Source organism: Ovis aries, chromosome 3 (assembly GCF_016772045.2).
Source record: "Ovis aries strain OAR_USU_Benz2616 breed Rambouillet chromosome 3, ARS-UI_Ramb_v3.0, whole genome shotgun sequence".
Lineage (NCBI taxonomy): Eukaryota > Metazoa > Chordata > Mammalia > Artiodactyla > Bovidae > Ovis > Ovis aries.
Window position 1 is genome coordinate 39,567,841 of NC_056056.1, and position 16,118 is coordinate 39,583,958.

General features: G+C 46.2%; 1 protein-coding gene and 1 long non-coding RNA gene across 15 annotated transcripts in view; one reads left to right on the forward strand and one right to left on the reverse strand.

Moving 5' to 3' along the window:
* Positions 1–16,118, reverse strand: part of ARHGAP25 (Rho GTPase activating protein 25) — a 93,317-nt gene that overhangs the window by 16,825 nt on the left and 60,374 nt on the right. For 12 of the 14 annotated variants that reach the window (XM_060412028.1, XM_060412027.1, XM_060412026.1 and 9 more), the window contains one exon: positions 2,300–2,507. In XM_060412028.1, the coding sequence (XP_060268011.1) occupies positions 2,300–2,507 (208 nt within the window). Of the gene's footprint in view, positions 1–2,299; positions 2,508–10,229; positions 10,750–16,118 lie in introns of those variants that run through there. The other 2 variants (XM_060412029.1, XM_042245960.2) reach the window with 1 other exon arrangement.
* On the forward strand, positions 13,591–14,603 carry LOC121819026 (uncharacterized). Its single transcript, XR_006059149.1, has 2 exons — positions 13,591–13,785; positions 14,059–14,603. It is a non-coding gene; the product is annotated as an uncharacterized LOC121819026 (long non-coding RNA).

The following is a 16,118-nucleotide window of genomic DNA, read 5'->3' on the forward strand; positions in this document are numbered from 1 at the left end:
TGAGCCACTAGGGAAGCCCCCTAAATCCAGCAGATCATGTCAAAAGCCCCCTGCTGAAATGAAAAATGATTAAAAAGTGAAACTAAAAATAGATGAAAAAAATACTGTCAATTTTTCATTTTGGGAGCACTTAACACAATAGAACTATACAGTTTTGTCTCTAAATTTTTGGTTTAATGTCTGTGCCCCCATGGTTACAGGAACTGGCTCAAATATCATGGTTATAGTCTAAATTTCCAGCATGATTTTTCCTGAGTTTGCTTTTTCTTCAACCTAATGAAATGTCCTCATATATATTTATTTTTTTAATCAAAGACTAAAAACAAGTCAGGAGCCAAGTGACCTCTGAGTTCAATGACTGACCCATCAGAGATTAGCCAAGGCCTCTCAGATGGTCTGCCGACCCTTGCATCGTAACATTGACCTTATAATGTGGCACACTTGTCCTTTTCTCACAGAAATATAGGTATGGGAAGTGAATCATATATGGGCAGTATCCAGCCTAGAAGTAACGAGACAAAGACATTTTCAAATTCTTATTTATATGTTTAATGAGAACCAGATACATCTGCAGTAGAACCTACCAAATGAGAGCACCTTTGTTTTCCTTCTTTCTAGTGAGGTAATTCGGGGGATCTGATGGTGGAACTGCACACAAGCCCAATGTAGAGGCTCTAGACAAGTACCCTAGGGGTCACGTGGCCCCAAGAGTCGGCTCTGAAGAGCCTCAGGTGACCCTTCTTACTTTGAATGTGTAAATTCTATTCCTCATTCCTAGGGGGTGGAGCAATCAGACAAGGTGTGTGTAACTCTCCTTCCTCCAGCCCCAAATATTTCACAGGAATCAAAGACTCAACTCCAACCACCCAGGCTGACTTTATAGATGTAGGATCTCAAGCCTCGGGCAGGTGTTTGGCAACTCCCATAATCACCTCCAGTCCTCCTGGCTGACTCTCATTGCTTTAGCAATAAGCCATCTGCATCTTTTGATCCACGCAAAGCTAGCTAAAAACATGAGAAGAAAAGTCAGTGTGAAGGTGGTGCACTTGATTGAACAGGTGCCTGATGGTGAAATGTGATTTATGGTCCTCCCAGAACGCTCTGTAAATTTGATGCCCGTAACCTGCTCTCATTCCAGTAACATCTTCGCCTGTTGCTTTCTTGTTAAAAGACAGCACCTTGATAAATTAACCTGTTGGATGTCAAGGACAGCAGAGACAGACATGATGCTCCAAACCAAGACACTGGCTGAGAATGGGGAGAAAGAGACGGGTCTCAGCAATGCTTCTGAAGGAGAGTGGGCATCATTGGTGACTGGAGTGGGAGGTGAGGGAGAAGGAGGGTGAGATGGGCGACACAGTACCACACTTAGCCGTCCATGGTTGTCCCGGGATCAGCCCTAGTCCTCCATCGTAAACAAGCTCCTGGGGGGATTTCAATCTTTGGAGACTGGTGAGAGTTCAGGCTCCGCTCACTAAACCTCGGTTTATGGGCTGCTGATTTGGAAAGAACAATGGCTCTTTCTTGCCGGCAGGACAAGCGCGTGCAGGCAACTGAGCAAGCATTGCACAACAGGTCAAAAGTATCCAGTGTCGGTGGGGGTTGCGCGAGTTGAGCAGGGCAGAGAAGAAAACTTCAGCTGTGTAGATGCAGTGGTTGTGGGGGCGGGGGGGGCGGGGGGGGGAGGGTGGAAGAAACATCACTACACCTGAAATGCCCCAAACAGGGCTGGGCAACCTCCACAGACGAGATTGGGAAAACACCAGGCTGCCATGATGTCAGTCTGTACTCCCTCCCAAAGGGTTCTGAATTAAGTTCAGAGTTGCACAGGATTGTGCTCCCACAAATAAGCAAGAAGTCCTGGCCCTGGCCATTTCTGGAAAGCCAAGGAAGACCATCGGAACCCTTGGATATTGACACAGTACCTAATCCACCACCCCAAGTCTGCCCAGCCAGCTCTGCCATTCTCCATCCCTCGTCTGCTTCAAATCGTGTGCTGTGAGCTAGGTCCCATCTTTCTCCCTTAGTCCGCATTCCTCTCCCCCCATATCCTACACACCTCTTGACTGACCTGCGAGGCCCTAGTCCTAGTTCATGTCCTCTCTCACATAAACGGTCAGCATGCTTCTCTAACCATGCTCCAGGCTCCCAAATTTAGAGTTATAAGCAGAACAAAAGGCTTTTTCTGTTGCAAGCCAGGGATTTGGGAAGCATCTATGCAAGTCCCATAGCTCAACTAGTAGACAAAGGTCCTCTCAGCCAAGCAGGCCACAGGGGCGATGAGGTGAGCACAGCATACCTGTCAAAGGAGGGCCGCTCCCCCGCGTCAAAAGCATCTCTCAGCTGCTTCACCAGGTTGTCCTGCCCAGGCAGTCGGAAGATGCCCTCTTCATTCAGACCATGCTCCAGGATGAACTCGGCACACTTCTCCACCAGGATGGGCACCAGGTGGGGGCCGAACTTCTGCTCATAAGCCACGGTCTCATCCAAGCGCTGGCCAAACACAGCTGGGAAGAGAGAAAGCAGGGCCTGCCCATCACTCCGATTTCCCTTGGCAGAACTGAGCAGTCAAAGTGATAGGATTTTCTGCAATGATACTGAACAAAATATACAAGACAAACCACACATCATATTTTCTGGGGCTATAAAGTGGGGGCTGTCCATTTGAGGCTGTCGGTCAGTCTGTTTGTCTACATTTATAGTATTTAAAAGAGCAACTCACTTTTAATGACTGCTTGTTTTGTGCTAGGAATTGTGCTAAGTTTGAACACCTTTCCTCACTTAATCTTGACAGCCAACTCCATGAGATAGTATTGTTATACCTGTGTTACTATTAAAGATATGGAGCCTTAGAGGCGCTAATGAACTTGCCAAGGTCAGGTGCCAGGACACAGAACAAGTCAGAATTCACACCCAGGCAGTAAATGAAGAGGAGCAAGTAGGCCATTCTGAATTCTGCTTGTGCCATTTAGCATTAAAGCATAATAGTCTAACATCCATATGATGTCTTGTACTGTATTAAACCATTGCAGCGTTTTAAATAATTTATGTTGTTTTCTATGTTCTACTGTTGTTAACACTGCCACAGTGAACATGGTCACTAGCCTAGCAGAGTTCCTGGAATGTATCTAGTTCAATGTATAATTTCTAATTAATTGATTAATTAACATTTGGATTGGATGAACATTGGTTTTCCCTCCTTTTGAACTCTTTCCTTAGGGCCAATTCTCACATGTGGAATTACTAGGTCAAGCCGTTTGAACATTTTAATGACTATGGTAGGCATATTGCTTTCCAGAAATATTTTTCCGAATTACACTGCCTCCAGCGAAGCATGTGTGGACCAGCTCCACCCAGCCCTGCCAGCATCTGGCTCTATAATTTCCCCACCCCAGCAGTGGAACAAGGTTAGTTTATGAATCAGGACACTGGCTGACTACCCATTTCCCGACCAGGGCCCCATGCCCTTCATGTCCTGGAGGTCAGAAGACAATCATGGTTTCATTTCTGTCCTGCCTGGTTTTCTCTCTGGCATCATTAGGGCTCTGCTACACTGACTACTCCAATCCCTAGGACACTGTGCCCAAAGTCCTTTGGTTTTCCCCATGATTCTCTCTCTGGTGTGTCCCCGTTATTTGGTCTCTAATTAATGTGGATCCCACATGTAAGAGCTGCAGCCATATCTCTGTGACCGGGGTCCTCCTTAGTCCCCACTGCCTGAGGCCAAGCTGGACACCTCCCTTCTCTACCTCTGCTGTGGTCTCCTTTCCTGTAATTGTTCAAAATCCTCCTGCTAGTTACCTTTATAAACAACTGGTTTACCCAAGTATGCTTCCATTATTAATAGTCATCCACTTCTTCCCCAGTTGCCACAGCAGCATTTTTCAAATTACCCCTCAAAGCTCCAGGGGATCCTCATCACCTCAGACGTGCTGGGCTGTTTTCTGTTTTACTTACAGCATTCCAGTGAGACTGCCTGCTTAAATATTTCTGTGGGTAAAATTTGAAAACCAGGGCCAGCATCCCTTAGGTCAGCAACTGGGCCAGCCCCCACCTACCTTTCTGGCCTGACTTCCTCCCATGCCCCCAAAGGCACCTCCCTCTGATGGTCTCAGAGCCCACAGTACTCACCAGACTATACACCCTTGGACGGTCTCTTCTAGCTGCCCAATCTGCTCATCTCCCTCTTCCCTGTCTACTAAGATCCTATGTCTTCCCTGAAGTGAAAGTGTTAGTCACTCAGTCGTGTCTGACACTGCGACCCCATGGACTGTAGCCTGCCAGGCTGCTCCATCCATGGAATTCTCCAGGCAAGAATACTAGAGTGGGTTGCCATTTCCTTCTCCAGGGGATCTTCCCGGCCCAGGGATCCAACCCCAGTATCCTGCATTGCAGGGAGATTCTTCACCATTTGAGCCAGAAGGGAAGCCCACGTCTTCCTTGGCCCAACTCAAATACCATCACCTCTGCCAAGACTTCCCTGACCCAGCCGGAGGCACTCCATCCTCGCTCAGTGCACCCATATCCCTTCTGTACCATCCCAATCCTTTCTCACTGAGTTACTATCACGTACCTGTGCTGTGCCCCCTGCAAGACTGTAGGCTCCCTAATGCCAGGAGGAGTCCAGGAGAGTCCCCTGCCCTCGGAGCTCCTACTTCTTTCTTGTCATTCATGTAATCTCTCAATCCAACTCAACCTGATTTCACCCTTATGTTTAGCATGGGGACAAGGCAGACAGTCAAACAATTTTGCTGAATTACTTAATGAGCTTTGTCATCTTTAAGCAAGTGCTTTCCAAGATTAATGACAATTTGGGCATTTCTGTAGTTTAAACCCTAATAGGGATGCCCTCAGGAAGTGATTTCAGCCTCACACTGGCATCTACTGAGTGCCCTGCATGTATCAGCAACAGGTCATGTGGAATGGGTTCTATAGACAAGGGCCTGTATGAGGTGACTCTCGCTTTCAATTAGCCTACTACCAAGTTATGAAAATGAAAGGACCCATGCAAAATGATGAGAAACAATTAGAGGGTGTCAGGAAATATATAGAATTAGGTTTCTAATTGTCTGTGAAAGGAGCTAGATAGATATTTTCACCAAATTGGAAGGAAATGATTAATTGATCTGACTTAAAAGACGCCTACTTCTTGGAAGAAAAGTTATGACCAACTTAGGTAGCATATTCAAAAGCAGAGACATTACTTTGCCCACTAAGGTCCATCCAGTCAAGGCTATGGTTTTTCCTGTGGTCATGTATGGATGTGAGAGTCGCACTGCGAAGAAAGCTGAGTGCTGAAGAACTGATGCTTTTGAACTGTGGTGTTGGAGAAGACTTTTGAGAGTCCCTTGGACTGCAAGGAGATCCAACCAGTCCATTCTGAAGGAGATCAGCCCTGGGATTTCTTTGGAAGGAATGATGCTAAAGCTGAAACTCCAGCACTTTGGCCACCTCAGGCAAAGAGTTGACTCATTGGAAAAGACTCTGATGCTGGGAGGGATTGGGGGCAGGAGGAGAAGGGGACGACAGAGGATGAGATGGCTGGATGACATCACTGACTCGATGGACGTGAGTCTGAGTGAACTCTGGAAGTTGGTGATGGACAGGGAGGGGTGGGATGCTGCGATTCATGGGGTCACAAAGAGTTGGACACGACTGAGCGACTGAACTGAATTGAATGCATAGAAAACGGGACATTTAAAAAGTTCCCTTTGAGAGTTCTAGGGAGGGCACCTTAGACAGAAAAGCAGATGTGTTTCAGAGCAGTTGACATTTGGGCTCAAGGAGCCCGCTGGATCACAGTAGAGAAAGACACCCCAAACACAAAGATGTCAGAGCTGTCAAATGTAAGCTCTGTTTCTGAGGTCTTGAGGCAGATGATCTGAAATCAAGCTCCTTCTTACACACCTCTGCACAGCCTGTCCACCAGCTTTCCTCCTCGTCTGAGTCTCTCAGCTTTGTTCCTGTGCTCATTGTCTCTTCCTCCCATGGTCCACAGTCACAACTTTCAATGTCATTCTCCCCAGAACACACATTTCCCAACATCCCTTTACCCTCCAGCATCTCCTTGGGTCCAAATCTTCACCACACCCTTGAACCCACCACCCATCCCCCTCCCCTCTGTCTTAGCAGGTGACCTTGTCTCCGCTTGTCCTTATCTCCCCAAACAGAGGACATCATGAAAGAAACTGTGATCTCCAGTCCCTGCCTTTCCTATCCTCCCTCCTCTGTCCATCTGCCTGTCCTCTCTTGGAGGAAGAAAACTACCCTGTGCTTTTGTCTAAGACGATGTTTCTTAAAGTGGGGTACCCTCCTTTTCTGTCTTTTCTAGGACTTCGTTCTTCTTTGATATCTTAAACTGAAAGAGCATCTGCATCTAAGTCTTTACCAGTTTATTAAAGAATCATTTCCCACCCCAGCTCTCCTGCAATCAATAAATACTTCCTTTCTTTTCTTCACCAACATGCTTACAGAGAAACATGTATGCTTCTGGAAAGAGTCATCCGCACTCATGGCCTCCATTGTTTCCCTTGTTATTCATGTAACCTCTCAATCTATTTCAATCTGGTATCCTCACCAGCTGTTATCTAAGATTTCTCATGCCTTCCTAATAGCCAAGTCTGACAAACCTAGACAGCATATTAAAAAGAAGAGACATTACTTTGCCAACAAAGGTCCGTATAGTCAAAGCTATGGTTTTTCCAGTAGTCATGTATGGATGTGAGACTTGAACCATAAAGAAAGTTGAGCGCTGAAAAATTGATGCTTTTGAACTGTGGTGTTGGAGAAGACTCTTGAGAGTCCTTTAGACTGCACAGAGATCAAACCAGTCAATCCTAAAGGAAATCAATCTTGAATATTCATTGGAAGGACTGATGCTGAAGCTGAAGCTCCAATCCTTTGGCCACCTGATAAGAGCTGACTTACTAGAAAAGACCCTGATACTGGGAAAGATTGAAGGCAGGAGGAGAAGGGACGACAGAGGATGAGATGGTTGGATGGCATCACTGACTTGATGGACATGAGTTTGAGTAGGCTCCAGGAGCTGGTGATGTGACTCTTTGGTCACAAAGAGTCAGACACAACTGAGCGGCTAAACTGAACTGACTTTCATTCATTCCACAATCTGCTGGTCTTCTCTGAAGACCAATGGTATTGATTCTCCTTCCTTCCTCAAGACTTCCTCCCTACGTGGCAATGAAACCATCCACCTTCATTTTAGTCTCATCTCCCTGCAGGCTCCTCTGCAGGTTCCTGTACTTTCCCATCTTCTACCTGCGCTTCAATGTGTCATTTCCTAGCATCCCAATTCAGACTTCTCCTCACTCTAGATGTTATCTTTGGGAAAGTTCATACAAGTCCATGCATTTGGATAGCACCCATAAATTGACACAAATTTGCATATCTGGTCCAATCTCTTTCTATAGATATCATCTCTGCCTCTCATTTCTTTCTCTCTCTCCTTTATTCCTGTAAGCCCAATGTCTGATGGCAGTTCTCCCACTGTCTTCTCCAATCTCACTCTCATCCCACTCCCAACTCTCCCAAGTCACTGCTCCTCCTATAGACTTTCTCACAAGCAATAGCAATTCAGTCAATCATTCAAGCAGTAGGCACTTTCCGAGGCATTGAGAATACAAAGCCATTAACACAAGGTACTAATTATTGTACATTAGAATGATGTGCAACACCCCTTCCTTCCTTCTTAACAGATCAGGACATTTTCAATTCACTTTAAACTGCCTCTCTTTTCAATCCTCACTCGTACTGCAAACATTGTTGTAATGGGTGCTTCAGCAATTCTTTCTTTTTTTGAAAACTCCTTCCACTGGAATTCACAAAATCATTTGGCAAATATAGCCTGAGCATCTGCTGCAGCCCAGATTCTTTGGTAACTGTAGATTATGATAGAAGGGAAACCAGCCTTCCTCTTGAAAACTCTGGAGTGAAAGCCCTTCCTCCTCCCCACCAGGAAACCTGATTTTCCTGCAGCCTGAACTCAAATGCCTTCTCCTAAGAGGGAATTGGTTATTCCCTACATTGTGCTCACGGCACTCCCTGTGTATACCTCCATCACTTCTCATGTCGTCTTATGATGATTTATTTAAGTATTTCTCTTCCCCTGGACTGTGGGTTCCTCAGAGGCAGACAGCCTGTCTGGCTCACCATCTATTTTTATCTCCTGGCACAGAGCCTGGCACATGACAGACTAGTCCTCAAAGAGCTGTTACCTGCTGTCTCCCATGCCTCCTGTTCCCTGTCCCTTCTCTCCCCAATGCACTCTGGTCAGCACTTCCCCGAACTTGCACTTGTCAAGGAAACCAATTTGTTACTGTTGTTCAGTCACTATGTCTGACTCTTTGCGACCCCATGGACTGGCAGCACACCAGAGTTTGCTCAGATTCACATCCATTGAGTCAGTGATGCTATCTAACCATCTTATCCTCTGCTGCCGCTTACTCCTTTCGCCTTTAATCTTTCTCACCATCAGGGTCTTTTCCAGTGAGTCGGGCTCTTCCCATCAGTGGCCAAAGTATTGGAGCTCTAGCATCAGTCCTTCCAATGAATCTTCAAGATTGATTTCCTTTAGGATTGATTGGAAAGGAAATCAATGGCCTCTGCATTTTTAAAGTCCGGTGATCAAATTCTCGGTCTTTTTCTGAACTGCTGCGTCAGCAACACGTGACACAGCAAATCATCCCTTCCTTCTTGAGACAATTTCTCACATGGCTTTCGGTTCTCCATTTATTTCACCAGCCTCATTTCTCAGCCCCCTTGGATGACTCCTCCTTTCTCCCTGTACACTAAAGGTTAATGTCTCAAGCTTTTCCTTCCGCCTTTACATGTACTTTATAATCTCACAACTTTAAATATCACCTATGTGATGAAGACTCCAAACTTTCCAGCTCCAGCCTAGAAATCCGTGCAAGCCAGTCTTACCAACAAGAGATGACCACTGCCTGCTCTGGAGACACCAAGACCCCACAGATCCCTTCTACCATGAGAGAAAGGGCAACCTTATTTCTTCAGTTTGTCTGCATCAGCGTTTGCCACTCTTCATCTCACATCACATGTCATGAGTTTAGAGTCCAAAATATCCCTGGAACTTCAAAGACCCAATCCTGAGTTCTACCTGCCTCTGAATTCTGGATCCTGATTGCTAGAGTATCCTGACTTCTTTGATCCTGGGTGGACAAAGAATTCAAAGATCCTGAATTCTTTGATCCTGAGTAGACAAGAAATACCTAGCTATAAGGGAATAGATGAACTGAGAAGTCTAGGGAAACAAGTGAAGGATCAGTGAAAGGGGAAGACAACAGACAGTGGGTTAGAAAGTACTCAGAGACCATTTCCTATCCTATGGATACTAAGAGGAGAAACCCAGCTCCCTTTTCTCTGCCCTCCTAGCTTGCACTCAGCCCTTCAGGGAACTGCCCTTTCTACCCTCTCCAACCACTCGTCCACTCAGAATTGCTCATTACTTTGGACCCGTTACCATTAACAAAAGCATTTCCATCTAAACAGGTACAAATCTTAAGTAATTATAATATGCTATATAATTATTAATACATTTAATTAATTAAGCTAATTTTATGACAAACTACCTTAAAATTTTCATGTGCTCTTTCATTTAGTCCTCTTAAGAATAATAAAGTAGCTATTATTGTCCCATTTTACAGATGAGAAAACTGAGGCTCGGGTTACAAATCTGTCCAAGGTCATATTAATGTTTACCCTGGGATTCTAAAACCAGTACACTTTAATCTTTCTTTTGTAAAGTCAGTGGAATAAAACTGTCCAGGTAAAATTTCAGACATCCAAAAAGCTCAAGGAAACAGAGAAAGGGGTAAACTGTCTTGTCTCCTCTCACAAGCCATCCTTCACTCCTTACTTCTCTAGCTTCCACCCCAGATTTGCTGGAAAACCCCTGAACACTGTATTGATTCTGTTAACCACAAGTAGGATTAGCTGTCACCTCCTTTTTAGTCTCATTCCTCCTTCATCATTGCTCAAACACTCCTGGATCCAGGACAAGAGCCCTCCCACCCAGCCTCCGGTCCAGCCCAGGTCACAGAGAGGCCCCTCTCTGCCTCTCTCTCCCTGCTCTCCCCTCCTGTCCCCAGAGGCTCAGTCCTAGGAGCATACCCCTCTCAGACAGGAGGGAAAGGGAACACTGGACAAAGCGTCTTTTTGTGGAAGAAGCAAATCACAAAATTGGAAAGAAATACCTTTCTTTTGGAGCTTGGGTGTTTTCTTCCTGAAATTCCAGCAAAAGAGCAGTGCCAGGGCAGGAAAGCCACAGCCCAGCTCCCACCGCGGCATCCTGGGGATACGAGGCATGATGGGGGCCCAGGAATCGTACTTTCTGCAGGGCCAGCCTCAGACCTTCCCTGCTCCACAAGCTGCAGGAACCATTCTCTCTTGTTTCCAGATCAACACATGCTTGTAAACACTGCTCAGGTTCTGACTCCAGCACTGAAACCATGGGATCTGTCGGCACCTGCCCCGGCCCTCCCTTCCTCCTTCCCACACATCTTCTCCTCCCCACTCACCTTAACACACATGACTCTTGGCTTTTAAAGAGTGAACATAAAGCTGTCAAGGCCCCCGCAATAAAAATAAGTGCCCCCTTTTACTTAGCAGCTAATTGTCAACTGCCATTCAAGGAGTACCAGGGAGGTGCGTTTAAAAAAAAGAGAAAGAAAGCCCACACACAGCCCTTCCCAGCATCGCTCCATATATCAAAGCCTCTGGCAGGAACACAGGATTTCACTTAGCACTGATGAAGCCAGCCCACCCTTCCCTGGAAATGAGTTGCACGTGGCTCAGTTGAGCCTTCAGAGAAAAGGATCTTGGAGGTGGGTTGCTGGATAAAATGAGAAGATTTCCCCCCCTCCCACTGTGAAGACTCAGCAAAGAGTGCAGCAAGCCAGCTAGGCGTGCCCAGGAGACTTGAAATGGACTCTTGGCGTCAGGGGGAAGACAGGAAAGGGCAGGGAAGGACTGCCAGGTAGGATCCTGGACAGTGTGATGCTGCCAACCAAGTTCATCCCTCCATGCACTCATAGAAACGGAGCGCTCATCTTTGATACCATATGCTCTTTAAGTATCAAATTCACTCCCATGTCTGGGCAATGTTACCATGGAAACAGTATGCAAACCTGCTTACTTCTCTCCATCTCCACCTTCCTTACCCTCATCCAAACCACCTTAGCATAAAGACCCAGCTTTAACCAGGCTATCTCCACTGTTCACACCTTCCTCTCACTCCAGAGCCCATTCTCCTTTCTGCCACAGGACCTTTGTATATGCAGTTCCTCTGAGACACTGTGCCTCTTCCCCCTTCTTTGCCTAGTTGGCCTTTTCTGGCCCTTCAGATAGAAGCTGAATCATCATTAGTTTCCTGAACTTCTTAATAAAGACATCCCCCCCGCCCCCCCGCAACTATGGCATCATGAGTTTTATTCTTCATGGTACTTTATGCAATTGAAATTTTATGGGTTTCCTTGGAGTTTTAACTTCTTTTCTATGTCTTTTACTAGACTATGAAAGTAGAGACTTTGTCTTTTTTTCTCTTTTTCTCTCTCTCACTGTTGTACCCAGTGCTGGCACAGTGCTTGGCGCATGACACATGCTCAAGAAATATTTGTTGAGTAAATAAATATTTGTTGAGTATCTGTCAAGTGCTGAGGCCTCAGGGGAAAGGAGGGGAAATAATTAATGAAAGAAACAGAGACCATCCCTTGTAATGTCCCATTTAGCTAGAGAAAAAGAAGCAGGGCACATGGGGTAACAGTGAATTACAGAAACCACACTCCCTTAGGCAACACTGGGCTGAGGGTTGTGAAATTTTGCTCTGAAGGCTGCAGACACAGTAAGAAGAGAGGGAGAAAAAGAACCCAAGGAATAGAACAATTGCATATTTATATGCTCCATGCCTAGTGCTGGCAAACACACAAGGACTCTTAAACCGTGGGACCTGCCCCCAGGGTCTTATATCCTGGTTGGGTGGAGCAAAACGATACACAACCTAGAGCAGCGCTTCTGTGCCCAGCAATGGCTCAGGAAAACCTCAGAGGCCAGCCTCCAGAGGAAGAGGGCAAAGCAGGTCCCCACCGAGGAACAATTTGCAAAGTGGCTAAAGGCCTCCTGGGGATGGGCGGATCCAGGGAAGGCAGAGCCTTCTTTCTAAAGGGAGGAGATGGTTTGAAGAAAATGGGCAGCTGGGAGCCTGGGGAAGAGTCATTTAAAGTTAAGGTGTAATCACTTCCCTTTTTGTTCTCCTTAATTCTAGAAAACTCTAGAATTGCATCCAGAACTTCCAGGAAAAATTAATCTAACTTTCCAGACAGACCCTTAGGAAAAGCATAGTTAAAAAAAAGGAGGGGGGAGGAGGAGAGAGATAAACTGGTTGTCTAGGAAGGAAAAAGCTGGAATACCAAGGTGCACCAAAGTGTCGCTTTCCAAGGTGCAATATTATGATTTATAATAAGAAATATATATTTGCTCTTCCACCCATTTCCTGGCACAGAGTTCCAAAAACTCTTGGAATTTCCTGAGATAAGAGTGATCAAGTGTCTTTTGTTATGTTAAAGAGGTAATTTTTGGATCCTAGCTAAGGATGGGGGCTGGTTGCTAGGGGAACCAACCATGTGATTATTGGTTTGGAACTTTCAGTCTCAGCCTTCTCAGCCTCCCTGGAAGGGGAGGGGCTGGCAACTGAATTCAGTCACCAGTGACCACTGATTTAATCAATCCTGCCTATGTAATGAAGCCTCCAGAAAAAAACAAACAAACAAAATGAATTCAGAAAGATGTCAGGTTGCTGAACACAAGGAGAAACTGATAGAGTGGTGTGGGGAGAGGGCTTACCCACACCTTTCCTACACATATCTTCTACTTGTCTGTTCCTGAGTTTTGTCCTTTTATAATAAACCAGTAATCTAGTAAGTAAACTGGTTTCCTCTGTTCTCTGAGCCACTCCAGAAAATTATTAGAACCCAAGGAGGGGTTGTTGGAATTTCTAATCTCTAGCTGTTTGGTCAGACGCACATGGTACAATGTGGACTTGTGGCATATGAAGTGAGTGTGTGCTTGGGAGCAGTCTTGCAGGACTGAGCTCTTAGTCTGTGAAATCTGAAGCTATCTCTTGCTGCATGTGTGTGTGCTGTCACTCAGTCTTAGCTGACTCTGCACCCCAAGGACTGTAGCCCACCAGGCTCCTCTGTCCATGGGGTTCTCCAGGCAAGAATACTGGAGTGGGTTGCCACTTCCTCCTCTAGGGGATCTTCCCAACCCAGGGATTGAACCCATGTCTCCTGCATCTCTTTCATCGGCAGGTGGACTCTTTACCGTTGTAGATAGTGTCAAAATTGAGTTCAACTGTATAGCACCTAGCTCCTGTAGAAGAACTGCTTGAACTTGTGGGGGAACCCTCCCCCTCCCCACAACACATATCCACCGAAGTTGGTCCCAGAATCAGACACGGTTATAGGCGTGTTCAGAATCAGTTCCGAGGCAGGAAGAGCCATGGGGAAGAAGTTAGGTTTGCGTGGGAACCACGTGGACTATCTCTCCCATCACGGGAGTTAGAAAAGGAACTGGGGCAGGAAGAAGCCTCAGCCCTGAAGAACTGTCATGAGAATGACTTGATGGGAAAAGGGCTTGATATTAAGTGGGACGATTGGGGCAGGGCTTGCTGACACTTCAAGCAAGGACCTGAGCAAAGCAAGGGACCAAGCCACACAGCTGTCTGAGAAAGGAGGATTACGGACAGAGAAAGCAGTAAGTCCCAGGGCCCTGAGACAGGACTGTGTCCAGGGTGTTTGGGGAAGAGCAAGGAGGCTGGTGAAGCTGGAGTGAAATGAACATGGGAGAGGGTTCCAGAAAACAAGGTCAGAGAGGTCACAGGGATGGGGGCAGATTGTGTACGGATTCATCCTAACGCTTCTGACTTTTCCTCTGACAGAGAAAGGAAGCTATTGGACTGTGATGAGTAGAGCAGGATCTTGATATGACAGAGTTAACAGGCTTGCTCTTCTGCTCTGTTTTCAACAGACCATAAGATGGAGAGGCTGAAAGCCTGGAGAGAGTGTGGAGATCAAAGCCACACTTCGAACAAGACAGTCTGGCATCTCAACCAGGGTGGCGGTAGTGAAGGTGGTGAGATGTGATTAGGTTCTGGGTGAAAAAAAAGCCATAGAAAGTTTCATGAAAAGCTGGGAAAAGACAGCAGCAACAGATCTCAGTGTCTTCCCGGTGTTTGAAGGATGCGCCCTGGGGATCCAGTAGACCCAGATCCGCGGCACTTAACAAGGCAAAAGAGGGCCCCCTACAGGGACAGTGGCCTTGCTGCTGCCCCTTGATACCTGGGCCCCTTGGAAAAATCATTTACTTCCTCAGGACTGGACTGTCCTAACTGAAAAACAGGAAAGACAAATGTCTGACTTGTCCCATGGCCTCAGACTGGACTCTGCTGTCTTCAAATGCCTTCTCATCCTGAGATCTCCAAGTTTGGTTCAACAGAAAACTTTTAAGGGTCTGAGATGCCACATCAAATCCAAACCTTGTTCTCTGAATAAATAAATAGTGCCGTGCTCTTATTTTTGCTCCCCTGGACTTTCCTCTGCCTACAGGACTTATGCCTGACTTGCTTCTGATGGCGGCGGCCTCCAGGTGGGGTGAGGAAGAAATCCCCGTTCGTGTTATGACTGTAGCAGCAGTTCACCCTGACAAGGCTGAGCAGAGCACCAAAGGGGCACAGATGCTGGTCACAGCACAGCCACAGCATTCTGACTCAGAACAGATACATATTTTAGAAGGCATCTACCACCCTTGTCGATTTAGTCAAAGCACTGGATCAAAGAAAGAAAAGGTCAACCATCTCATAATCCAGGGCAGTAAGGAGGGTCACAGATAAGACCAGCCAGGGTGAGCATCACCAAATAGACATTTAATAAATAAACATCTCATCTCTACTTGATTAGCACCCTCCAAAATGCCATATTTAGGAATTGGGAAATGATTAATGAAATCACACTCTTTTTTTTTTTGGTAATAGGTTACAGCTCTTTGCAGGAGGCAGACACTCTTGAGTTTGGCTGTCCCATTCAAGTCACTTCTGTTCTCACAGCCCACCCCTCAACCCCCCATGCAGGTTATAGGTCATAGGACAGCATCTCTGCCCCTGATCCTGACCACAACTGAGCCAGGAGTTTGGAATGGGGCAGTGGTAGAGTCTGAGCTCATACTGTTCACAGGGTTCTCCAGGGAAGAACACTGGATGGGTTGCCATTTCCTTATACTTTATCAGAACTCTTGACTATGACCCATCCATCTCGGGTGGCTCTGCAAGGCATGGCTCATAGCTTCACTGAGTTACGCAAGTGCCTTCACCACAGCCTCTGCTGCCACCCCATTCATTGGAAGCACTGTTGCTGAAACTGAAGCTCCAATATTTTGGCCACCTAATGTGAAGAGCCGACTCATTGGAAAGGACCCTGATGCTGGGAAAGATTGAAGGCAAAAGGAGAAAGGGGCGACAGAGGATGAGATGGTTAGATAGTACCACTGACTCAATGAACATGAATTTGAGCAAACTCCGGGAAATACTGGAGGACAGATGAGCCTAGCGTACTGCAGGTCCATGGGGTCGCAAAGAGCTGAACATGACTTAGTGACTGATCAACAAGAGGTTGAGCTCAATCACCACTGGTAGTTAAGGGAGAAATACAGGAAAGCTGGGGCTAGCTCAGCAGTGTTTGGGACTGGCGTGAGTGCTAGAGGGCTGTTAACTAGATGAAAACAGACAAGCAGGCAGAGGAAAACAGAATGAACAGCTGCATGGCCCCTCAGAAACAAACAAGATAAGCTCATGCTGATCAGTTCTCAGTCTCAGCTCCTTGAGTCCTCCTGGAAGTTCCTGCCCTTGGTTTCCTGAAGGAGCGACTACAGATGCCCAGTGTTTCTTGTTTAACATCATTTGCATAAAATTTTCCAATTAAGATTATACAACCATTTTGGAAAATTAAACTAGAAAACAAAAGGTATTGAATTGCATATAACCTTTGTTTATCATTCTGGGGAAGAAGTGTGTATATATGAATACCGGCTGAAAG